Source organism: Podarcis cretensis (genome assembly GCF_951804945.1).
Source record: "Podarcis cretensis genome assembly, chromosome: 6".
Classification (NCBI taxonomy): Eukaryota; Metazoa; Chordata; class Lepidosauria; order Squamata; family Lacertidae; genus Podarcis; species Podarcis cretensis.
The window spans coordinates 60487942-60513558 of NC_137175.1; the positions used below are offsets into that span (position 1 = coordinate 60487942).

The 25617-nt window shown below is 40.2% G+C and overlaps 1 protein-coding gene across 6 annotated transcripts in view; it reads right to left on the reverse strand.

The window, feature by feature from the left end:
- Positions 1–25617, reverse strand: part of DAB1 (DAB adaptor protein 1) — a 666637-nt gene that overhangs the window by 117921 nt on the left and 523099 nt on the right. For all 6 annotated transcript variants that reach the window (XM_079982111.1, XM_079982112.1, XM_079982114.1 and 3 more), the window contains one exon: positions 22751–22953. In XM_079982111.1, coding sequence (XP_079838237.1) covers positions 22751–22817 — 67 coding nt within the window. In that variant the 5' untranslated portion in view covers positions 22818–22953. The remainder of the gene's footprint in view (positions 1–22750; positions 22954–25617) is intronic.

Consider the following 25617-nt stretch of genomic DNA (forward strand, 5'->3'; position numbering starts at 1 on the left):
GAGAAGGTAATTTGGATTAGAGATGCAGCACTGAAAGAGCAAGGAACTGAACACTTTCCCAGCATTCTATTCGGTCATTTAAATGCCCCTCCTGAAGCTCCTAATAATTATTGGGGGGGCAGGGGAAGAGACATCACCTTGCAGTGAAAAGTAGAGACATCACCTTGCCAACAAAGGTCCGTATAGCTATGATTTTCCCAGTAGTGATGTATGGAAGTGAGAGTTGGACCATAAAGAAGGCTGATTGCCGAAGAATTGATGCTTTTGAGTTATGGTGCTGGAGGAGACTCTTGAGAGTCCCATGGACTGCAAGAAGATCAAACCTATCCATTCTTAAGGAAATCAGCCCTGAGTGCTCACTGGAAGGACAGATAGTGAAGCTGAGGCTCCAATACTTTGGCCACCTCACGAGAAGAGAAGACTCCCTGGAAAAGACCTTGATGTTGGGAAAGATGGAAGGCACAAGGAGAAGGGGATAACAGAGGGTAAGATGGTTGGATAGTGTTCTCGAAGCTACCAGCATGAGTTTGACCAAGCTGCAGGAGGCAGTGGAAGACAAGAGTGCCTGGCGTGCTCTGGTCCATGGGGTCACGAAGAGTCGGACACGACTAAACGACTAAACAACAACAACAACAACAAGGGGAAGAGACAAATAGAATACAGGTATCTGTCTTTGCAGCCTTGGGGGGAAATTTAAAACAGTTGATCAATGCATTAGAGATCACTGAAATGTATAACAGACTCACTAGAGAAATGGAACAGAAGTCTGCACTAGATCTGGGAGCAAAAGAAACTCCTACTATACATTAAACTGGGACAATAACTGTAATCATGAAAGAAAATAAATTATTTTGGGAAATTACTGCTCGGTTTGCCTATTTTTATTGATGGTGACCAACTCTTCTTTTGTAAAATCGGAATCACTGAATCAATAGTGGAAGATAGTGAAATGTGTTGCTTCTTGTGCCATTATAAAACTTTTGCATAGTTTCAACATCACTGATATAACATTTCAAAAGAACACATAACGTGGCTCTGTGAGGTTTTTTCTGAACACAAAATACTTTGGGAATTAGTAAATATTCTGAAATCAATTTAAGTATGTTAAACATATGCTGAATTTACTTCATTAGGCAGTGGCTCAATGGCTGGAATTAGATGTGACAGGAGACACATGTCTGTGGCTGAAAACAGCAGCTTAGCATCATGTCCTTTCCTCACCACACAGTAACGTTAAGTACCATAAACATCTCCTTTTGTTCTCCATCTGTGCTCCACTTGGTTGGCTTCTGTTTGTGGAGAACATGTTTTAAAGTACTAGAGCAGGAGTATGGAACCTTCTTTCTCAATCTGAGGGCCACATTCTATTCTGAGCAACATTCTGAGGACTACATGTCAGTGGTAAGTGGAGCGAGAGGCAGATGTGAACAGAATAGCAAATGTCAATTTTACCACTGTACACACACACACACACACACACACACACACACACCTCTACCCTGCATCCAAACATGCAGGAGGCATTATCAGAGTTCAGGTACATATTCTAGTCAGGCAATACTTTGTGTGTGAAGCAGGGTCAGGGAGGGGTGGGGAAACAGTTCCAAAAGGAGAGACAGAGAGGCATGGAAGGCGACATTCTGAGTCTGAGGCTCTCCAATTTTGTACAAGAGTGAGTAACTCTGGGATGCAGCTTTCAACAGCAGCCAGTATGACACATCGTGTCCCGTTGCAGCCTTGGATCACATTCTAAGCTTATTTCTTCCCAAGTTACGCTCTTTTCAATGTTGTTTCACTGTAATATCCACATTGTTTTAAGTGGTTTCCACCACTTTCAAAGTATGATGGGAAATCTGATCAACTACAGCTTCATATTTGATCAACAGGTTCCAATCACCTGTTTGTTCAGAGAGGGAACAAGGTGGTTGCTCTTACTGCACCTTTATCCTCCCCCCAAAATTATGTTGATCTTATAGGCATTACTTGTCTTTTCCAGCATGTCATCATCACTCTCTTTGTAAAGGCTTTAATATATTACAAAAATACTAAGAAATCTGCCATAGCTATATTTGAACAACTTCAATCTCTTTGGAGATTTTTAGTCACAATTGTTGGTGCAAAATATATCTGTTACATTCATAATCCCTTAGCATGTTGACAGTTGATGCACCAAATATCATATGAGGAATTATTTTATTCTGCAATAAATATATGTATTTTTTCAATGTACAATATGTGTAGGATTTGGCCTGTTCTTATTTGCTGATGCATCCATGCTCATGAAAGCCACTTTGGGATTATTTGAGGGAGACGTAATGAAATCACCTCTTATTACTGAAGTTTCATTGTTCTACAGATACCCTTGTGCAGAATAAAAATGACATAAATTCCATTCTTCCGTTCTATAATCCAACATTATAGTGCCGCTGATGGATATTTTCAATTTGCCATAGAATTTGAAAGATACTTTCAATTTGGTGTAGAAAATTGTTTTCGTTTGGAGGCCATGCCTATGCTGTTGTCCATATAAACTATCTTCTAGGGCAGACATGCATCTAAAAGTAACTCAGCAGGAAAGAGCTGCTCAGAATAGGACAGGACCAGATTGCCCGGGATCAGCATCTGGGTGCAAGTGAAAAAAGTTTCTGAATAAGACTAGCACTCATCCTGCAGTTATCTTTAAAGGTATGCTGACTTCATGTCTCTGATAAATGGAAAGGGCAACTCAAATTTCAGTTAGTCAACAGTGTCAAAACTGTGTGTGCACAGACAGGTTCTGTGTGCCATCATCATTGGTAGGCAAGGTGTACACATTATGCTAGTGGAGCCAACCACAAGTCTTTGTTTTCTCCTCTTGCAGAAGTCTGTCTCAGGTCTTCTTTCCCTTACCAACATCCCTCATGACAAATCTGCAATTCTTAACATTTATTTAATAGAGCGGTGTAGTTGGGACACCTTCCCACATGTTGAAGGAACATGTGACAGGTTTCATGAGCTAGCCACACCACACCCCTACTGCCAATGTGCCCACAGTCATGACCCCAGTCATGCATACCAATGCACATGAATAGGGGTCATCCATGCAAGTCAGGATACTGTCCCAAACATAATCCCTCCTCACATGGAAGATCTCGAAGTGTATTAATTTATTTGTGCAAGATCTGCTTCTCATGCACACAGAATGCACACATATTTCAGTCATAGCCGTTGAGTGGCTTGGTTGTGGGATTGAGGATTAGCCTCACTACCTGCTCACATATATGAAGGAGAATCATCTCACTCTCCCCCCACTCCAGATTTGCAACGACTTAAGAATTGGATTTGTCGGGACTTCCGGGTCAGCGCGATCGGATTAATGGCGGATTCCCTCCGAGCTCCGGAGGGAATCGGCTCCGCTGAAGACGGGTCTTACTGCGCCGGCGATGCGAGGACCCTTAGAAACCGCAGGCGCGGAAGCCTGCGGACTTGGTGACTCGGCGGGCACCTTTAAGCGCTTTCCCTGACCCACGAAGAGCCTTTTTAAAAGCTACGGAGAGGGTACGGGGAGTGGCGTGGTGCTGTGAGTAGACCGCTACTTCAGTGGAGCGTAGCCGCGAGCCATGGCCGGAGAGCGCTGACCTTTTTCCCTAAATTCGGACTGGAAAACAAACAACCCGTGAGTAGAATGGAATCTGGACTTTAAAATTTATACTCTTGAATTCGGTACAATCGGGGGATGTGCTAAAGGGAAGTCCGCACCCCCCCTACCTACAAACGATCTAAAGCAAGGATTGGAGAACTAAGGTGGAGAGTATTGTTTTTGGTGTCAGAGAAAAGATACTTCCACGAATTTGACAGAAGAAGTCTTTGTGCTGGAGAGAAAGTGAGGAATTTTGAAAGCTTTTGTGTAACCCCCCCCCCCGAACCCTGGAGCGTTTTGCGCGTAAGCCGGAGGAAAAAGAATAAGGAGTTTGACAGCTGTCAAAGGAGCTGTCAAACGGGTGGCTAAAGTTAAGAACCTTGTTACTTAATAACTCTCTGAATTAAAAGTGTTACATTTGAATTGAGGTGGTTGGAAACAACGTAGCTTTAAATAAGAAAGTAACGATTTGTTGGAAAAGGACTATCAAGTAATTGGAATCCCCCTAGGGGGGGACTAGAGACATTACAATGGCTGCAGAGGGAAAATTACTGGCAGAGATAGAAAAAATGTTCTTTCTCGTGGGAATCTTGCAAGAGCAGAGTACAGCAATGAACAAAGAACTTTTGACCTTGAATTCTAAAACAAACAACTCTGCTGAATGTACAAAGGATCTGATTAATAAGAAATCTGCAGCTGAATCATCAGAAGAGACTCTTTTGGAATCAGTGGGGAGGAAAGAAGGAGTGGAAAAATTACAGGAAAATACCAACCAGAAGCCTACATTGTCAGGAAATAAAGAAGAAGATCTTTGGTTTACAAATCTGCGAAAGATGAGAAAGATGAAAGAGGAAGTCCCCGGAGTACTTGGAATACTGGAATTTAAAAGAATAAAGAAATATGAGTGGGACTCCCTCTTTGAGTATGGGAGATCAGCCGATCTTTTGCAGCAACTGCCTTTAAGTATTTTGGATGGAAGAAAATTTGGTGTGACCGCGATTGAACTCCTTCGAGACCTGAGAACCAACAAAAAGGGTTACCAACAAAATCGGCGGAGAGAGACTGACAGAGACTTAAAGGCCTCGGATGTGAGGAACCCGGGCTAGGAACTGTTTTGTGGACATGAGGGATGGAAACCGGGGTAGGGAGGGAGGGGAGAACAGAATCTTAAAATTTTATGATTTTTGTATGTGGCCATTATGACATATAACTAATCAAAATATAAAGGGAGAAATTCGTGAGAGGGAAATTAGGTCGACCTTAGAAAAAAAGATTTAATGTTTATAAGAGAACTGGATAAGTTAAATGTGGATAAGTAAAAAGAGTTAAGTTTCTTAAAAAATAATAATAATATGTTAAAGAAGAGAGATAAGAACTTGTTGAATTAATTATCGGAATTGGGATGTATGAAGAGGGGGTGGGGGGAAGTCAAGGAAAGAGGGTAAAGAAAGTAAGAGTATGAAATTATGTTTTGTTTTGTTTTTGTTTTTGTATGTTTTGTTTTTGTTTTTGTTTTTGTTGTGTGTGCATAAAATGTGAAAATCTAATAAAAATTTTATATATAAAAAAAAGAACTGGATTTGTCAATGACTCAAAAATATCACTTTACAACTTAAAAGTTTAAATATGCAAAGGATCAGTTAGGTAACTCCAGCAATTGAAAAAAGGGCTTACTTTTGACTCTTATGTGCCTCTGGTGTTTTTAAAGACAATGGCTTCGATCACGAGTTGCCTTTCATTATTATGCTGTTTCTATCTTCCCAGCCAACAAATTCCAAATAAGCTAGATGGGATGCAAACAAGGGCAGGAACCTGCCAAACCCTCCATTCTGTCTCTATCCATTCTCACACTAGAACAATAGAATAATCTTGGTAAGGAATCTCTAACTCAAGAAGAACAGTTATCATTTTGCCGTTATTTTGGATACCTTTGCTCTACTAATGAAAGCTGAACTAGCATTAGCTCTTTTCTTTTGTAAAACTTCCCACTGGTGCCTCACATTCAGTTTTTGATGTACTATAACTATCACTCTGTAACCTCTCACTAAGTGGTGTTGCCTTCCAAGATTACTCTGTCAAATTTCTTGCCAGCAAATTTTTCTTCACCTGAACTCTATTTTACCTCTTGTCCTCTGACTTTACTTTTGCAATTAATCTCTACTATGGAACCATGAAAAACTGGTACCCGGTGAAAATCAAACCACAGTCATGGTGTTTTTCTTTATCTATTTGGGCAGCAACAGCTTCAAAGAACCACAGACAACTAGTGAAGCATGAGCCTTCCCTTCTAGAACTTGAGCACTAACAACCATTTTATCACTATTTCAGGGATGTGGATAGCAACTCACCTTCATCATCAAGAGTTTAGCAGGCACAACTAGGAAGCAAGATGCTTAACAAAATTCTTTCCCTCTGGATTTGGGATTTCAAATGATCTTTTTTTGTGGAACAGCACTGATGCATTAGCAAGCTGCCATTCCTAGTTTTGATTCCTGGATTTCAGCTGGGCATGTGCATTATGGCACAGTTTTCAGTCCCCCCTGAACCACGGCTTCTGATTCTGAAGACACTTGGCAATATCTTGATGTGATCACGCAAACATGAGATTCCTTTTTGCACTGTGATTTATTCAAAGCAAATGTGCACTGTTGGAAGTTGCAGCAGGGAGGAAAAGAAGAAGCAATTTTGGTGTTGAAATGCAGCTGTGTCATTGTTCCTTTCCCCCAGCATGTTAACCAATGCACTTGTGAACATGTGCAATGATAACCTGAGAAACACAGGACTAAATTTGAAAACTTCAGCAAGCTCTGTGTTGCACCAATCATGAAATTAATGTTCAAAATTCTCCAAGTTAAACTGAAAGGCACACTGAGTGGGAAATGGAGCACAACAAATCCATCAGTGAAATAATGGAATGGAACAGGTGACACACAATCATCCCTATATACACAAGTAACAAAATGCCTTTGGCAGGTGGGAAAATACCTGATGCTAGGCCAGGGTGGGAAAATTTTATCACAAAGTTTCACTGCCAGCACACCAGAAAGAAGAGCCAAGACAACCAGATGTGAATTCAAAAGAAACAAACTAGGCAGATTTGACCAACATAACCAGATCAAATTAAGTCTGGGAAGGTGTTCATTAATAGATGGGGGAAATTTCTTCTCCCATCACCTGGGCAAGTTAACAGCCGCACACTGTGTGCATACAGCAAGGTATCCTAAGATTCATCCATTCTTGCTGTGCTTAAAAGAGCCTGACATGCACACCATGGCCCCATTGGCCAATGTTCACCCCAATGAGTCCATCAGGCCAAAGTGCACCCCAGCACCCCCAGGCCATGCCTAACAACAGTGACTAATGAATGACCACAACCCAACACTGCCTCCGGTAAATCTTGTCACCTGCCCGGACTACATGCCAATTAGCCAAATTGAAGGAACAGCATTCCAGCAGACAAACATCACCCAACAACGTGGAGTTGACTCAAAATAGAAGATCCAATGCCAGTTTGGGTCTCCCAAAAAAGTCCTACTCAGCACCTGGAAAACAGACGACTAATCAGGAGGTTCACACTGCGAAAGGGTGACAGGGTGGGTGCCGTATAAAGAAAAAGAGGGGGGCAGAGCAGGTTTAAATAGCTGGCCACCACCTCTCCCCATTGGGCACAATAAGCCTCAGGCCATACCTCTCCTCTTTCTCTAGGGGAGGGAGGGTTTGACAAATTCACCCCACCACCCATAAAGGGTGGGAACACCAATGTGAAACAATGTGTTGATCCTCTCTAAATGTCAGGTTTTTAATTCTGTAGCATAAATTGGCTGTATGGTAGTTTCAATGGCTTGAAGATGTTGTTGTTGTTGTTGTTGTTGTTGTTGTTGTTGTTGTTGTTGTTGTTGTTGTTACAATGCTAACAGAGAATCCACAGCATGCCAAAGTAAAGGAAGAGTAACCTCAGGGCTATCAAATTCAACATATATGTAACTGGGCAATTATCAAGAAAGTCCAACACAGTCACATTTCACTTCAATGAAGGAAATTTATGAAAATGAGGGGACTGGTTAAAACGATGCTTTAAAAATAGCTCTAAACTGGATAAATGAGCATTAAAATGGCAATTCCCATTCAACATAAAGAAATGTAAAGTGATGCAAAGCTTTTTATGTACAATATCACTTCATACTGCAGGTGGGGAATTGGATGTTTGAATTCTTTTGTGGGGGGAAATGCTCCCTCCACATAGAAAAAAATAGTGTGTTGGAGCATGCAAGACTAGCAGCTTTTTTTTTTTTTAAAAAAAAAAACACATTCCAGCTTTCTGCAGGCAGAGAGTTTCTGATGGGAGGGTGTCTTAAGTGGTACAGTCCTGTGATATTGCACTATGTTATCTCCACTGACTGACTGTTCATCTATTTGTATTATATATTTAGTTGGGGAAAAGAACAGCCTTTACCTTTCCAAATCAGTTGTTATTTATTATTATTCTCTTTTCCATTCTAAGGCCAACCAGTGGATTTTTATTTATTTATTAAGCATTTTGCTCTTCCCTATATTATTCTGTTATTATATCAGTTTTTGTATGTCAGAAAAGCCTTGGCCTGCAATCAATACCAAAGCCTGAAATATTGTTCCTGTATATCTCCATGGAGACAGAAGTAAATTCACTGTTGTTGCAATGTGTTAGGACTACATTTATCAATATGTAGGTCATGCACATAACCCGCAAGGAGATCACTGAAGCTATTTATTTAAAAGGTTAATGTGCTGACTGTCTCCGTATCCATAAGAACTCCAGTAAACCCTCTTAGCCCTGTGTCAATACCCTCTCGAAGTGGTAATAGCTTGACTCAAAATGTGAATTTCATTGTGACATCAAAATAAAACCCAAAGATGAGCCTTATGTCCTCAAGTGCCTCTGCATCCCATTAATCTGTAATAAAAGCTGTTGTCTTCATGTAACAGAGGGGAACTCTGAAATTCAAGGCTATGGATGTCTACAAAAGGAGACAAGCTGCAGCACTTTACCACAACCTTTATACTTCCTCTGTGGAACATCTAAACATTTAGATTTGGGCAACCTTTTATTCAAATTATCCTAGCTCCAAGTTTGGGCTCATGTTAGGAAGGGATTTAAGTTATTGGAAAGCAACCCAACACCTCTAGGTATGTTCACCAATGTTTAGTTATGTAGGAATTACAATTTGTTTATCAATTTTATACTGTTTCAATGCTCTACTGTATATTTATTGTATTTTTCTTCTTTGGCGATCACTTGTAGCCAAGTAAGATTGTCTTCCATAAACACAGTTTTAACAATGAGTCCATAAGTGACTGTGGAGGCCAATTCTTTTGTTGACCACCAGCATTACGCTTTCCATTTTTAAGTTGCTTTGGAAGACGATCATCAGGCATCGGCACAACATGACCAGTCCAACGAAGTTGATGTTGAAGAATCATTGCATCAACACTGGTGATCTTTGCTTTTTCCAGTACCTGATATAGCTATTTTGTTATATATTTTGTAAAAAAAGGAATGAAGGAAGGATGGAAGGAAGGAAGGAAGGAAGGAAGGGGACCCCTGAATGGTTAAGTCCAGTCAAAGGCGACTATGCGGTTGCGGCACTTATCTTGCTTTCAGGCTGAGGGAGCCGGGTCATGTGGCCAGCATGACTAAACCACTACTGGCACAACGAACACTGTGTGATGGAAACCATAGCACATGGAAACATTGTTTATCTTCCTGCCACAGCATTGTCTATTTATCTACTTGCAGTGGCATGCTTTCAAACTGCTACGAAGGCAGGAGCTAGGACAGAGCAACAGGAGCTCATCCCGTCACAGGGATGCGAACCGCTGACCTTCTGATCGCCAAGCTCAAGAGGCTCAGTGGTTGAGACGACAGTGCCACCTGCGTCCCTAGATATATTATGTAACCCATTCTGGGATCACATTGTGGTTAGGGGTGGGGAACAAATGAAGTGAAGGGGGGGAATAGTACTATGTGAATCACAGAGAATTTTGATAGCCAAAATGATGTGCAAAGTGGGTGTGAAATGCACAGAGGAGAGATCAATAAGTCGTACCATTAATGAATGTTTTACATTCCCTTACTACTTCTTTAGGATTTTGTTTCCCTTTCATGCTTTCTGTGTTGGAATGAGCTTTTATTTAGGTGCAACATTTGAATTAGAAATTACCAACGAGGCTGGCTCACTGATGTTATTAGCAGAGATCAGAAACCCATGCTGGCTGAGGCTGGAGGGAACTGGGGAGCCACAGGTTTCCCCATCCCTGCTATTGTTGTTATTTAGTCGTTTAGTCGTGTCCGACTCTACGTGACCCCATGGACCAGAGCACGCCAGGCACTCCTGTCTTCCACTGCCTCCTGCAGTTTGGTCAAACTCATGCTGATAGCTTCCTGCTATTAGTGTAGAAATTTTCTACTCAACTTCTTAGCAAATACGGATTTTTCATAGTAACACTTTTCACTCAACTAAAACAGAGAGAGGAAGAGACTTGATTTATGACTTCATTGTTTGCTGAAGCAGCCAGCAGATTCTAAACAATTGTTGGTGTTGTTGTGCCTATTTATAGTGCTGTCAGGCCCATGAACTACTTGCTTGTCTATTCACTCTTATTGGTTGAACACTCAAGCTCATTGTTCAACATCTTGGGAGGGCATTCCCAAGCAACCAGCATCAGCAAGTGTGCATGTGTTAGGAAAGGAGACATTTTCTCTTTCCCGTGCCATAGTTTTCTGTCTCTCTCTTTGTGTGAATGAAGTTGTGCCTATGTGTGTGATGTAAAAACAAAACCCTGTATGCATTTGTTGCTGTCATGGAAGAGAATGATTTCTATACTTACAGGTATGAGCTGGACTGATTTTCTACTCCCCTCATAGACTATTATTTGTTTCCATCTATGTGTGGTGGAGTGAAGTGGATAAACCCACTGTAGCTGATGACTACTGTGGGTTCCACAGACAAGACTGAGACATTTAGCATTTCCTGGTAATAAGCTCACAGTTAAAAAATGTGTAATTTCAAAAGCCTTAAGCCTAGAAATGATTGCTTTGAGCAGCTCAGAGGGCACTGCCAAACAACACTGCCTGTTTGGCATCCATTTAGTGCCTGCATGGCCTCTGATTGGGATAGAAGCTCAATCCATCTAGTCCTCCACACAATGAATAGAGTCCTAATTTTGGGGTTCTGGCCTTTTTGCTCAACCGTATTAGTCAGTATTCCATTGGCTACATTTGGGTTATTGTTTCTTGCCTCCTTGTTTTGTTTTGTTCTTTCATCCCAAAAGAGGCATTACTCCTCCTGCTCTTAAGGTATCATTTTTGTAAACTGAGCCTAACAGCTTGGAGAAACTGTATGAATACCTTGTGGTGAGATTTATTGTGCAAAATGGTTCCAGTCATTTGCATGTAACACAAAAGAGCTTTGCGGCAGAGATGCTTCTGAGAGGGCCAGAGTGGGGGCTCCTGTTGAGGCCCAGATGGAGTGGACCCACTTAATCTATTTTTTCTTATCCTTTTATTGAGGTCAATTGCTATTGGGGAAAGGAACACCTCTAGAACCAAATCTAAGTGTGATAAGAGAAGGCCACCTACATGCGGTCGTCCTCACAGAGTGTCCTTCTCCCTATTTTTCCTGCCCTTAGAAATTAGTGGAACCATTCGTTCTGATGGAGGTGGGAACCAGCATTCTCAAGGCACAGCCTAGGAAATGTGTTGATAATTCTAATCTTCTGAAACACACACATACTAATTAAGTGGTTGTGGGGAGGGTAGTTAACCCTTCCCATTCCCATCAGTTCTTCCCATCAGATCCTCTTTTCCAGGTAACACCGCACCACCAATGTAGGGTAGTATCAGGAGAGCAGAGGACAACCCTGCCAAAAATTCTCCCTGGCAAGTACCCTCCATGATCCACCTACATACTCCTGTTATCTCCCAAACATCTACTTACACCCTGTGTCAATATCTATAGAATGCAGTGAAACAGCCCATACAATTCCAAGTCCAATACATGATCCTGGATTTAGAAATCATTGCCTTCAAACCCTTAGGCTTTCAGCTCATGCTAGTTTCACAAATTGAGCAAGAGTGTAGCACCCAGAGCCAGTAGCTGTTCGAGTTGTTGCAACAGAATTATTTATCTAGTCCTTCTGCAGAGTAGAAATTAATGCTTTATACCACAAGAATGAGTTTCAAAACTTTACTGTGAAGTGTCTTAAACTAGTTACATAATAAACACTGGCAAAAATACAAAGTAAAACATTGCTCTTTAACAAACTAGCAATGTGGTCTCATCTTTTTAGTTCAGTAACTTTCCTCTCTCTGGTCCCAAATAGAGATCCAGAGCAACTTGACTGTTCATCATCATGGAACTTAGCTTCGACCGCTGCTGCCACTGTTTGGCTGGCTAAAAACCAGTGAGTTATCAGGTTTCACCTTCCTGAGGTGAGAGATTTGCTGCTCATGTTTCCCGGGTGCATTATCAATTAGCCTAAAGACTGAAATGGAAATAACCATTTTTTCTGCCATCTCTTTCTGCCTAATGCAAACTTCTCTACTTTGCAAATGCAAACCTTTACATACGTTTTTAAACTTCACTGCATACAAACATTACATTTTATGTATATTAAACTCATTTCTGTAAAGTAGGCATTTGACAGACATACCACTCCTACAAAAGGGAGGAATGGGAAAATAAATGGCTTTCTCCATTGTGACTCAGTTGAGAAATGTTTTTGTAGCTTGTGCTACTATTCAAAACATCTCCAATTAATGCTGTCAGTAACTGTTTCACACAAGAGATTTGTTTAGAAAAGCATTTGAACTCAATTAAGTTTTGCTGCACATGGATCTATGAATGAATTTTTTTAAAAAAACCATGTTGTTACTGTGGGAAATGCATTAAATATGCCTACTCCATATAAAAAAACCAGTTCTTTACAGTGATCTCCACCAATTTAACACTAGCAAAAATTATTATTTTGCTACATGTCAGGAAGTGTCAGTCTTGAAACAGAAATGCTACAACTAAAAATTATTATTAAATGAAACGGACTGCATGAAATCTAGATTATATTTTCCCAGAAGGGCCCAACTGTTATATGGGTATAATCTCTTGAGCACCCTTCCCAACCTGTCACTCTTCAGATATTCTGGACTACCATATTTGACTATGAGTTATGCTGGCTAGGGCTGATGGGAATTGTAGTCCAAAACATCTGGAGGGCCCCAGATTGGGAAAAGCTACACTGGTGTTTAATCATCTTGAGCCCTTCTTCAGATCCCTCTCTCTGAGGAAGGATCAAAGAGTGATGACAAGGAAGAGCGCCTTTTGAGTTGTGGCTCCCAAACTGTGCAATGTTCTCCCTACCAAGGTAAACCTGAAACCAAACCTGACACCTTCAGTAACATTTTTTTCAGTGCTGCATAAAGACTTACCTTTTTCCCCAGGCTTCTGATGGACTGAGTGGATGTTGTTTCATTCTTAAGTGTGTTGCCAAAACTTCCAATGGCTGTTGGATAAGTGGGGTGGAGGTGGGAGTGGGCATGTTTTCAATGAACTGTAGGTGTTTCATATGGATTTATTAATGTTTCACATAATTTAGTAATGACATTATCTATTTGTGTTTATGTTTCTTAATGTGTTGCAAGTCACTTGGAGACCTTTGGGCAGCAAGTGGCTAACAAGTCTAACAAATCATCACCATCGATCTTGCTAACTAGCACAATAGATGGTTCTCTCTTTCGTTAGGAAACCACTCATCACTCCTAAAATTGCCCAGGCCAGATAGGTAGGCAAACCCAACCCAAATCTTCCTCCTCTTCACTGAACGTCTTAGCATGCATCTGCTGAATGGAAGTGAAAACAAATGAGTGTGCAAATCAACATGCCTGCTGCAAGATGTGCCACAATGTGGTTCACTGGAGCTTGAGTCCACAAGCAGGCACCTCTCCAAGAGGTCAAAAGCAAGTATTCTTCAGACCTGCAGTGCATGACAAATGTAAGATGAAAAGTAGATCACCAACCAGAAAATAGGAGAGATGACTAACCTACGGTATATTATCAGAACACATCTTTTCCCAGTATAGTCAAAGTCTCAAAAGAACTTGGGAAATCATTTTAAATTTCAAGAGGCTGAAGTAAATCTTTAATATTTGATTCAGATTCCATAAATATTTACACAAATGCGCCTTCTCTATGTATTACAAGCACACCAGAGGTTACACATTTTTAGAAAGTATGGCTAATAAAACCTTACAATTCCCTGTCCCAAGGCTACTAACAGCCAGCTCCTTATCCACTCTCTCAGTAGACTCATCACTGTGAATAGACAGGCAGCCAACTCATGAGTAGATTCATTAATAATTTGTCACCCCCTTGTGGTAGGATGCCTAATTTGTGGGGAAATGACCAAGAGTGTATGAGAGAGAAATTAATTAAGTCCCTGAGAACACTCCTTCAATCCCTCTCTCCGCTTCTGCTAATAATTTTAGGAAAGGGTGGTGTAGGAACAGACTTACGCCAGGTTTTAGGATTACAGGCCATTTGCTATTAGGAACATAAGAATCTGCCTTCTACTAGACAGGCCAGTGGTCCATCTACCTCAATACTGTCTACACTGAGTGGCAGGAGATCTCCAGACAAGAGACTCTCCCAAGCCCTACCTGGGAGCTTATGCATGCAAAGCAGATGCTCCATCCCTGAGCTACAGCCCTTCTACATTTTAATTAGTGGTGTCAAATATCTCCAGGATGCCAGTTAGAGTTCCAGAGAAGCCTATCAAGGTGTTGCAACACAGCATTTACTTATAATACAGCTAATGGCTAGGATAAAGGTAGCATTAAATTGAAGCCTCATTATTGAGTTTTCATAGCCAGCTCAAGAAACACATGCTCACCCTGGCCTTTGGGTGATAGTGATGATTTGGTTGAGCCTTCTATATTGGTATCTGCTGGGTTGATATGAAGAAGTTTTAAACTCATTTTATTTATGTTTTATGGGAGGTATTTTTAATGGGGTGGTGGGTTATTGTCTTGTGAACAACCCTGTGTTTCTAATCAGATGAAAGCAGGGATCCAAAAACGAATCAAATAAAATCAAATCTCTTGGAAGAGACACTGGTTTTGCTCAAAAAAATTATTCCCATCCCAGACAAAATATCTTTTGAATGTTTTTATTGGTTTGAGCATATACTGTGCCAATTCTACAGGCACAGCTCTGGTTGGTTCTGCCAAGCACTGCAGAGCTTGGGAGTAAATTACACTGCGGGATTCAAAATAAACCTGAAAGATGCCTTTGAATATTCCCTGTGTGCAGTTACAGATGAGTAGCAGCAGAAAGTTAAACTTCAGAAGGGAGAAAATAGGGCAACAGAGTATAGCACAAGAAATTGGGCCCATGTTACTTTAAAAGCTTTATATACACACATTAATAATTCACATAGTACCTCACATGTGCCACTTATTTACAGCCATAAATTTCATTAGGACATTGTAGTGGCTCCATAGGGCAAAGGAGTGAGCACTGCACTGTCTGAACAATGAAATTTCTGTCAGGTGAAAGCCCTTGATAAAGATTTAACCATATACACTCCTCCGAGAGTGGACTTTGCTCACATTTTTAAAATGCTCCTTTGCTCTTACACATCCCTGACCCTTTTTATCTTGGATCACTTTAGGCCAAGTCTTTGTTACAGTCCCTGAATGTTATTACACAGCCGAGTGAGAACAGAAAAATAAGAAATACATTGCACTCCACTTTTCCTTCATGGCATCACGGTGTTATATTGCATATACAATGCATATAAAACACTTTTTCTTTCCCAATCTAGCTGAGTCCATGGAAGAGCAGAAAAACTGCAGGTGTAAGTAGCCACATTTTTTCCTGGTTGAGCTGGTCATGGGTTCAGAAGAGTGCAAGTGCAGTTCACAACCTGCCAATGTGGCAGAAGGAAATAGTCCAGTGAAAGGAGGGAAGGCAAAAGCAAGAATTCTGGGAGGAAACTCCACTCAATCTTATGAACCAGCACCAGGGCTTAAGCAGTTTAAAAACATCAACACAGCAAACAAGGAAGGAAAAGGGCTCCTGTTTCCAGACTCACCTAGTCATTTCCCCCAACTCTTTCTGTTAAGTACTCAAGGCCAAACAATACATGGTGCTAGTTACACTAACATAAATTGTGTGTAATCGGACAAGTCCAAATTAATGAACAAATAAATCAATGCAAGAAGTATTCAATATTGTTCAACAAATCACTGGGTATCAAATTACTTTAAGAAAACCCTGAAGGTATCTTTTATCCGGTATCTAACAAGAGAAATAGGGAAAAGCCAATTTACAACTACTGTGGAGCCTTTTAATTAAAGCCAGACTTTGTATTGGGCAGCACTGGAAATCACCAGAACCCCCCATTATAACAGAATGGTTAAGAGAGTTGTCTTACTATCTAAACTTTTAGGGTTAGCCAGAATACACAACTGACACAAGATGACAGATTTATCAAAATATATTTATTTGCCAATTATTAGAATAAGGCACAATACAAGACATAGCCATCTATTTTTTCCTCTGTTCTTTAATGGACTTTAAAAAATTAAACCATTGTTATGATTAATATATTGAAATATTTATGGGTAACAAATTAACTCAGACCACCTCCATGCTTGCCTTGTTTGTATTTCTACTCTTTTTCTGTGGTGATATATAATAAGTTGAAACATTCTTATCTTATTTCAGATAGCCTTTTAAAGTAAATTGCAGGCAGAGGGTTGATCCTGACCAGTACTGGAGAAGTGTGTGGATTTTGTTTTCCAGGGCACCAGATATAGGGGGAAGGCATCATATTTTCCTCACTGTCTACTTCTTTTAAAACACACTGAAATGGGATGTGCTACAATTCCAATCAATAAATGAGTTAAAGTTCCCAATTATGAGGAACATACATAAACTGTTACTCTCCTGCTCACGATTAATTTTGCCACGGTTATTTTGAGCTGAATAGGCTCCCTGTTCCATCTATGCAATTTGCTGGAAGAGCCGAAACCTCTTTATTTCTAAATCAAAGGCCTTATTTATTGGGAATAAAAAATTCCATTGAGTAACAAACTAGGTGATCACCAATACAACTTCAGGTGCCTTGCTTGCTAGATCCCATTGATGGCAGTTAATGAACCTGAAAAATAGACATTTTTTCAAAATGTCAATTGTGTCACACTGCACTAGGCTAGGGTTCATTTGTTGATGTATACATGATGTGACATAATCCAATGAAAAATAAATGGGGGAGGGGAAGAATCAACTTTACTTTTCGCTTTTACTGCATAGCATGCTTTGGAATTTTATATATACCCTGGTTTTTTAAAAAACACACACACACCTCCTTCTGTAGCCTATACTATCTGAATGAACACGATTCAAGACACTGATACTAGCACTTTCAGTGAGGAACATGATTAATTTGGATGCATCCTACTCCCATATATAGTGGGTGGTATGCATTTTACAATTCTATTTTCATGATGGGAAGTGATTGATAGCAGGAGCCAAAGTTTTCCATGAATGGGTGCATGGAGTGTCACAGTACTGGGAAACTCTGAGAGAAAACTGCAGGCTAGAAAAGCATTAACGCTGAGATCTGTTTGTTCTAATAAGAATTGCACAGTATTAAGTTTTTCTGTTTATGGCACACTTCAATTTCCTGTGACATTATTTTATGAAGTTTACTGGAGTAAATATTACAAGACGTGAATGGAACATTTTACTGCCAGTAGAAATAAAGTCTGAAACAGCTTCTCTCTATATGCTTCATTTTATTCTTATTTGCAATTATACACAAATAATACTCAAAAAGAGCAATTGTACACTTCTTAGCACATGTGATTTTTTTTTCTTTCATGCTGTTTCATTCATGTTTGCATACCAAAGAAAACCCCAAAAGGATGACTACATATAATTTATTTTGCAAAAAAAAAACCCCAAAAAACAACAACTGTAGCACCCTGCTTGTGGTTAACGCTTAGCTGGAATGAAATATTCAACGCAGCAATAGAGAAATTAAAATAATAATTTATTTGTCAGACAAATAAATATGAGGCACAGTGGTATATGGTTACCAAGCTCTGGCCTGCCTTCCTGCCATTCTGGCCAGCACTTATATTTCCTTAATCCAGCCCCCTTGCTCCTCCTTTGGCTGCCTCTGTCCAATCAGCCTGGTTGAAATTCCTATTGGCTGTTTGCTAGAACCAATCACAAAAGATACAACCATTTCCTATTGCCTTTTATGGGAAATAAAAGCTATATTTATAATTGGCAAACAAGTAGCCATTAACCTCTACAAGGCACCTTAATTACCAAATCACCTTTGCCCCCTTAATTCTAAAATAGAGCAGATGGCTAAAACAGATGGTGGCTAATTCTATTTTAAACAGGTATCAAAGATCTTTTGTACGCATCATCAATGAAAGATCTCCTTCATTGGAGGTTCCTTTAAAAAACCTGACAACCAACTGTCTAGAGTGCTCTGATGGTGCTTTCCTGCTTGGCAGGGGGGCTGGTCTGGTGGCTGACTTAATTTCAGGATAGTTACAACTCTTACAACTATATGAAATAAGAATCTAGCATTTCTTAAATCCTTTGCATAATTATATTTAAGCTAATATATTTAATACATAAATAACCTTTTAAAAGGAAAAGAAATCTTAAAAGGATCTTAGTTTAAGAAAGAAACAACTTTAGAAAAGACTTCCCAAAAATGCTCTCTTCTCCAGCCAAGCCAGTTGTCTTTTTCACTGCTCTTGACCTTTTTAACCTTAGGAAGAAGATATGGCTCATTTTACTATTTATCAACCCTTAATTTGTAGGGTCAGTGTAACCTTGGCTCTCAGCCTGTAATTCCCTTTTTACGACTTTGAGAATTGTTTTCTGCTATAAATCAGGGGGCCCCCTTGTCTAGGAGTAAAAACATTGCCAAGGTTCTTAGGCAGCTGCTCTTCTGCCTGGCATGAACATTTGAAAATCTTTAAGCTCATTTTAAGATACAGGCCCTGATCAAAATATATAAGCTTTGATAAAAATGCAGGCTTATGATTAGATGCCTCACAACCAGGTGCAAATATAAAATATAGTATGGTATGCTGTCTGATTTAGTTGTCAATCACATAGCAGAACTGGTGCTTGATCCCAGCATCTCTATGGCCACATTCCAATAAGGACTCAGGTTGATAATGTGTGTCCAAAAACAGAAAGCATAACAATAAACGGTAAATATAATTGATATTATTTGGATGTAATAATTTCAAAAGCCTCATTTGTAAATATAATGAGGCAAAGAGTCTCTATGATTTATATCTGTTGCCCCATGCATTCACTGAATATTGATCCTGATAATATTGATACTGGCACCTGATAATCAAAGTGCATTTATTTCTTTTCAGTTATGCGGTCAGAAGAAGCTGGACTGCAGGATGTGTTTATCTGCATGTTCTCCCACATTTTCTAGCTCTCTATTTCTTGTGTATTCAGAATTATGGACAGTGACAATTCCCACCCCCCACCCCGAAAAAAAATATCCTGTTAAATTAAGTGGCCTGTAGGCCACAGGCAGGCAAGAGCTTTCTGTTACTATATTTGAATGGAAACTTTCTGTGTGCAATTCTTCCTTGTGCATGAATAGCATGGCACTAATTACTGAGCAGAATCTGGAGCATCCTGCATACACAGAGTTCCATGTGCAAACTGTAGCTCCTGAATTGCAAGCCAAGGTCCTAGTGTACTATGTGCACATAATACATCGAAAACATGTTTCACAAAAACTTTACTAAACCACGTGTATGCCTCATACAAAATTAATGATATTCTTTACCTGTAATAATATGTTGTCAACCACTGCCTCACATTGAAAGGAACACTTTATTAAGTTGAAGCATCACATATTTATTTATTTTTTTGGGGGGGTGGATTTTCTCTAATTTCCAGTTACCCAAACAAAACAGAAGAATTGCTATGAAAGCTTGTTTTCCTACAAAGCTGGCAGTCCTGCATCTTTAATTTGAAGCCACATGGCTGGGCTGGTCATGAGTCCTACATGTAGAAGTGAATATCCAGGGTGGTAGCCAATGCTGTGCTAAGGTAAAGTCATTTAATGCTTGTTCTGCTGGCAAAATGTTTTGTACTAGCAGAATGCTGTTGCACAAGAGAATACACAAACAAATTGCCAATAACTTTGTTGCAGAACAGATTGTGCAGTCACAGCCCTTTTTACATGGGGAGACTGTTTACATGATTAAAGCATGAAGGAGGCTTTAGAGACACACTCATTCATGTGAAATGCATACTAAAAATATTTGTCCTTTGCCTTGTACTATTATTTTTCCACAGTTTGAATGTTTAAATTTCAAGAAGGCCTGTAAACATATTAAAGGTGAAGCTAAAGGTAGAGTTTGAAAGAAGAGTACAGCAGAATGAGGAGCAATAGATGGAAATGTTATATATGAATTAATAGCAACATGTCAACAAGCATTCCTTAAGTGCACATAAGTAAACAAGAGAGTCTTTAATGTAATCTGAAACATATTGATTCATTCATTCAAGTAGTCTCGTGAGTCTGAAATAACCACTCATATGAGTTTGCCATGATTTAAAACAATTGTTCCATGAATTTTAATTACAAACTATAACTATCATTCTATAACCATTCTGGCTTAGATCCTATGCTGCTGCTCTGCTCACTTTAAGGGAAGAGGAGATTTCCACCAACTTCACCCTTCATTTGCAGCTCCCTACATGATATCTCATGGGACGCAGGTGAGGCTGTGGTCTAAACCACAGAGTCTAGGGCTTGCCGATCAGAAGGTCAGCAGTTCAAATCCCTGCGATGGGGTGAGTTCCCTTTGCTCGGTCCCTGCTCCTGCCCACCTAGCAGTTCGAAAGCACGTCAAGTGCAAATAGATAAATAGGTACCGATCCAGTGGGAAGGTAAACGGTGTTTCTGTGTGCTTCTCTGGTTCGCCAGGAGCAGCTTAGTCATGCTGGCCACATGACCCGGAACCTGTCTGCGGACAAACGCCGGCTCCCTCGGCTAGTAAAGCAAGATGAGCGCCACCACCCCAGAGTAGTCTGTGACTGGACTTAATGGTCAAGGGTCCCTTTACATGATATCTCATTCCATTCCCAAAGGTCTCTGACCACACACAGGCAGATTGAGTGCATAAAAGCTCCATTCTGCTCCATGAACATGAACTTTATTCTATTCATAAAAGGGGAGTTGGGATCCAAGTTTCTGTTTATATAATTTAATTTCAGAATTTTGAACCTTTCAGAATTCATTCTCTTATGCTAACCTAAAGATGTGGACCAAATTGCTGCTGCTTGTTTCTCAGGAACATCCCAACTGGCTTATTGCCACTGCCAAACACCCATTGTGTTTTGAGAAGTCCACTTGACAATAAAAGTTGCTATGTTATTTTGATAAGGATTTTGTGATCAAAAGCATCTCTGGTTCTAAGTCCAGTATGCCTCTCTCTACCATCATTAGAGTCACAACTTTATTGTGGTAATTCCATCCACCAGCTCACTATCAAAACAGCACTCAGCAAGAGTGGGAGCAAGCAAGCATACATTTTCAGTAGAATAGCAGTAGCTCAGAACCTGGGGCAATGTGGTATCAGAAAGGACAGGCAAACCATAGAAGGGATTGAAAAACAGCCTTCTCCATTGCTACAGCCAAACACCTTGGACTCGTCACAACTTCCAGCATTCTGAGCTAGGGGAACTCTAACCTAAGTCCACAAACCACCAAGAGAAAAGAAAGCATCTCAACAAGCCAGAAAAAAAAAAATCTCTGCTAGAGTCTGTACTGATGCTATGAAGACAAAAAGACAGAATCCCAGATCTGGAAGTCAAAACAATGAGGGGACAACAGCAACAGTCCAGCTATTACATCAATTGGACCCAATAGAACCTGTGATTCTCCCTCCACTCCATTTCCTGCATTTTTCATAGATGAGGAGCTTAATGCTACCATCCCAGATACGGGTTTGCCAGCCTCCTGCACTGAATTCAAAGACTGAAACTTGGGAGATGGGTGAGTGCTGAAGCCTTGACAGCTAAAACTGGTGGAGAAGGAGCCAAATGAAAGAAGGTAACAACGAAGACCTAGTACAACCCACAGGAGGCTTGGCCAAAAAATTCTGAGCTCCCATTTTGGGGAAACTTTAGTCAGAACACCAACACATGTACATATGAAGTATTACTTCTAAAATGACACATCTTTCCTTGTCTTCCCCTTATGCAAGAGGCATTTCTCCCATTTTATCCAGAGATTCAGTGTCTATAGATGGGAAAGCTTTTGTTGTCAGCTTCTCTGAGTAACCTTGCAGGCGCAGACATGACACACTGTTCTAAGGAAGATTATTGTACGTTTTATACTTTGAAGATCTAAGGTTAACACTGAAAACATAATATCTGACAAACAGAGAAGATTTTAGTTAACTGTCATTAACCTAGTTCTTTCAACAATAGTTGTGCTTTGTATAATAAAGGAGCATGCGTAAAAATACAAATTAAAGGACAAAGTATTTTCCCTGAATGCTTGCATCAGCTGTGAATAATGAGTCCTTTCACCATTTTGTAGAGGAGGGAGATTGGAGCAAAAGTGTTTGTCATTCAGTATAAGGTTATTACTTACATGGCATCCATATATACCCAAATCTGTTTACCTACGTGGCAGTCCAACAGGAATTTCATATCAATAGCACTTAGCAGAATCAGATTGGCTACATGACACTGCAACTTCATCATGTTCATTATGTGATTCCTGATTGGCAGGGATCAGTCAGGAAAGAATAAAGCCAAGGGAAAACGTGAAAAACTGAACCGGCTAGCAGAGTGGAATTAATTGTTGTGAACTTTTAAAGTGCTTTGAGGAAACATGCATTACATTTCTAAAGCATTCATTTCTTTTCAGACAACTTACACTGGACAACAAAACAAAACATCAAAGCAACAATACGTGTACCTATCAGGAATATAGCTAATTTTCTAAAACCATGAAGGATCTAATTATAAATAGAACACAATCTTTACCAAACTGCAAAGTATGGGAAGTTCCTACCTTTCTTCTTTGAGTCTTTCTTTGTGCTGGTTTTAACAGCCACTTGAAGTTCTGTCTCAGTTGACATCCTATTATATCCTTAGTCCTCTTCACACAGATCCAGTATCTTGGCCAGGCTCATTTAGAACAACTCTCCAAGAGAATAACTCAGCTCCTCAGATACTAGAATGCAGACAGTTCATTTCATTCACCCTTTTGGAGTGCTGCAAGAAAAAGCAACATAAGGGTGGGTCATCTTCTGTAGAATCAGGTTATCCAAGAAAGATTAAACCTATGACAAACCATCCGTGGAGGTGTAGTTATTAACAATCAGCTGAAACTGCTTATCCACTTTTGTGTTAATTTCCAAGGGTGCTGAAAAGTAGCTCCTGTATTCTGTGACCTTCAGCACTCAAGAACTCCTTTGAAGTTTCAGCACTCCTTTGTCCCCATGATTCCTGCTTCTGTTCTGTGCCAGCAGCTATGGTTCACTTCACATTTTGGTTTGAAAAGTGTGAATTAGGTAGGTTTTCATTCTCCCCTATCCCTACCTTGGAATATCAAGCAATGCCTTCACTAGTATCTGTTTTCTTGCTTCTCTGACAGTCTCCATCATTCCTGCACTCTCAACCCAAACTTCTCTGGGTAAACTGACTATAGTTTCCTTGACCTCATTTTTATTTCTGTTTCTGATGGCGTCCTCAGTAAGACCCAGTATTGCTAACCAGTTGTGTGTCCCAAAGTCCTATTCCTATTAGGATTCAATACAACTTGCAACTGAATCCTGACAAGACTCCCCACAGTTCTGCTCCTGACAATGATTTAGGAAACCCAGTTCTTTACAATTTAGGAGATTAAAGCTTCTCAACACTAGAGAATGATTTGACAATTTGAATCACTTATTGAAGCTAAGTCTATAAAACCACTTGCCCTTTTCAAATCCAGGCTCTTTCAACATTTTGAAATGCTTCAATAACACTACATGGCTATGCACAATTTGAATTGATTTAATATTCCTTTAGTGTGTCAGGGTTTATGTATGGTTCTTCTTAATGAGCTCTTCAGATCTGTATGTGAATTATGCAACTTTCAAGGACAGATCTTCAAAGTGTGCTCAATTGATTTAAAAGTATAAAGTTTCTGCCTCCTCTCCCAGAAACCCAAATAAATAAATCAAACTTCCAAAATAACACATAAACAACCCAAAATCAAACCGACTAATTTCTAAAATAGTTGATGCTTCAGATGAGCTGTAAATTACCTTTCTGAATGGAAAATGGAAATTTAATCTATGAAATGAAGGAAGGCTCTAACTGCTATAAAAACTTTTACAAGAACAGCATTTCTAATTAGTCAAAACAATTTAGAAGCCATAAAAAAAGTTTGGTCTGGATAAGATGAAGGCTTAAAATTTTGTCTATATGTATGGAGGAAAGGGTTGGGATGGGGAAGAACATTCCAATCTATGTGGATGAAGGAAGCTGAACAAAAGCAATACTAGCTCCCAGAAAACATTTGGAAGCAAATTTCTGCCAAAACATGTACCGTATTTTTCGCCCTATAGGACGCACTTTTTCCCCTCCAAAAATGAAGGGGAAATGTGTGTGCGTCCTATGGGGCGAATGCAGGCTTTCGCTGAAGCCTGGAGAGCGAGAGGGGTCGGTGAGTACCAACCCCTCTCGCTCTCCAGGCTTCAGGAAGCTATCCGCAAGCCTTGCAAGCCCGGCGGGAGGTCCTGCGGGCTCGCAAGGCTTGCGGGCAGCAGCCTGCAGCCCAAAAGCTCAGGGGACAGCGGGGAGGCGGAGCGCCGCCACCCCGCTATTCCCCAACCTGATCTGGGGGCTTGCTTCTCCCCATCGCCAGCCCTCAAGCTCGGGGGAGAGCGGGGCAAGCCGCTGCCCCACGGAGGCTAGAGAGGCTGTCCCTGAAGGCAGAAGAGGGAGACAGAGCGCTCTGTCTCCCTCTTCTAGCTTGGGGATGGCTGCGCAAACCTGGGGGGGGGGAATAATTTTTTTCCCCTTGATTTCCCCCCCAAAAAAACTAGGTGCGTCCTATGGGCCGGTGCATCCTATAGGGCGAAAAATACGGTAAGTGGAATATTTAGGGATCATTCTTGAACTAAAGTTCTTACTCCATCACAGCTTTCACTCCCTGACATGAGCAGCAGAAAATGGAATTACTAGGCAAGAAATAACATGCTGAAAAGACGACTGTAGAAAAGCTGCAAAAATGGTATGTCAGCAAACAGCTCCCTTTCACAGAATCAGGCCATAACCATGTTATTTATCTAAATTAATATTTTCTGCAGGAAGAGAAACCAAGGAAGATCCAGTGTGTAAGCAGCACTTGATTTTAGTCTTTATACTTGTTAAGGATGTCACTTGAAATGATGAAAATGACATATTGTCAAACTTTTTCATGACTTTGTACAAGGTCCTAAGTTGGGACAAATCAGAAAAATATCTAAAGGACAACCTTTCAAAACTTAGATACAAGGTTACAATAACAAAGTTGGCCAAGAAGTTGTCCTAAATTTGAAGAGTATGCCCATGATTACATATAGGGTGCCTGTAACAATAAGTCCTCAGAATCTGGGCAACAAATATTGTTGAGAAGGGAAATGAAAGATAAAGCAAACCGCACATGCAGATCATGCTGTATAAATTTAAGGGTTGTTGGGTTATTTATTTTTAACAGAACAATGGAGAATTCAGCTTCAGAAAAACAAGATGAGAAAACTCCAATAATAAATTTGGGCAAGGGAAATTTTGGGCATATTCTTAGTTTACCAGAACATATTTCTCAAATGAAATTGAGAAGGTACACCCCAGGAACATATGAGAAAAAGCTGTTCACATCAGAATGGTTTAAGTCCTTTCACTGCCAAG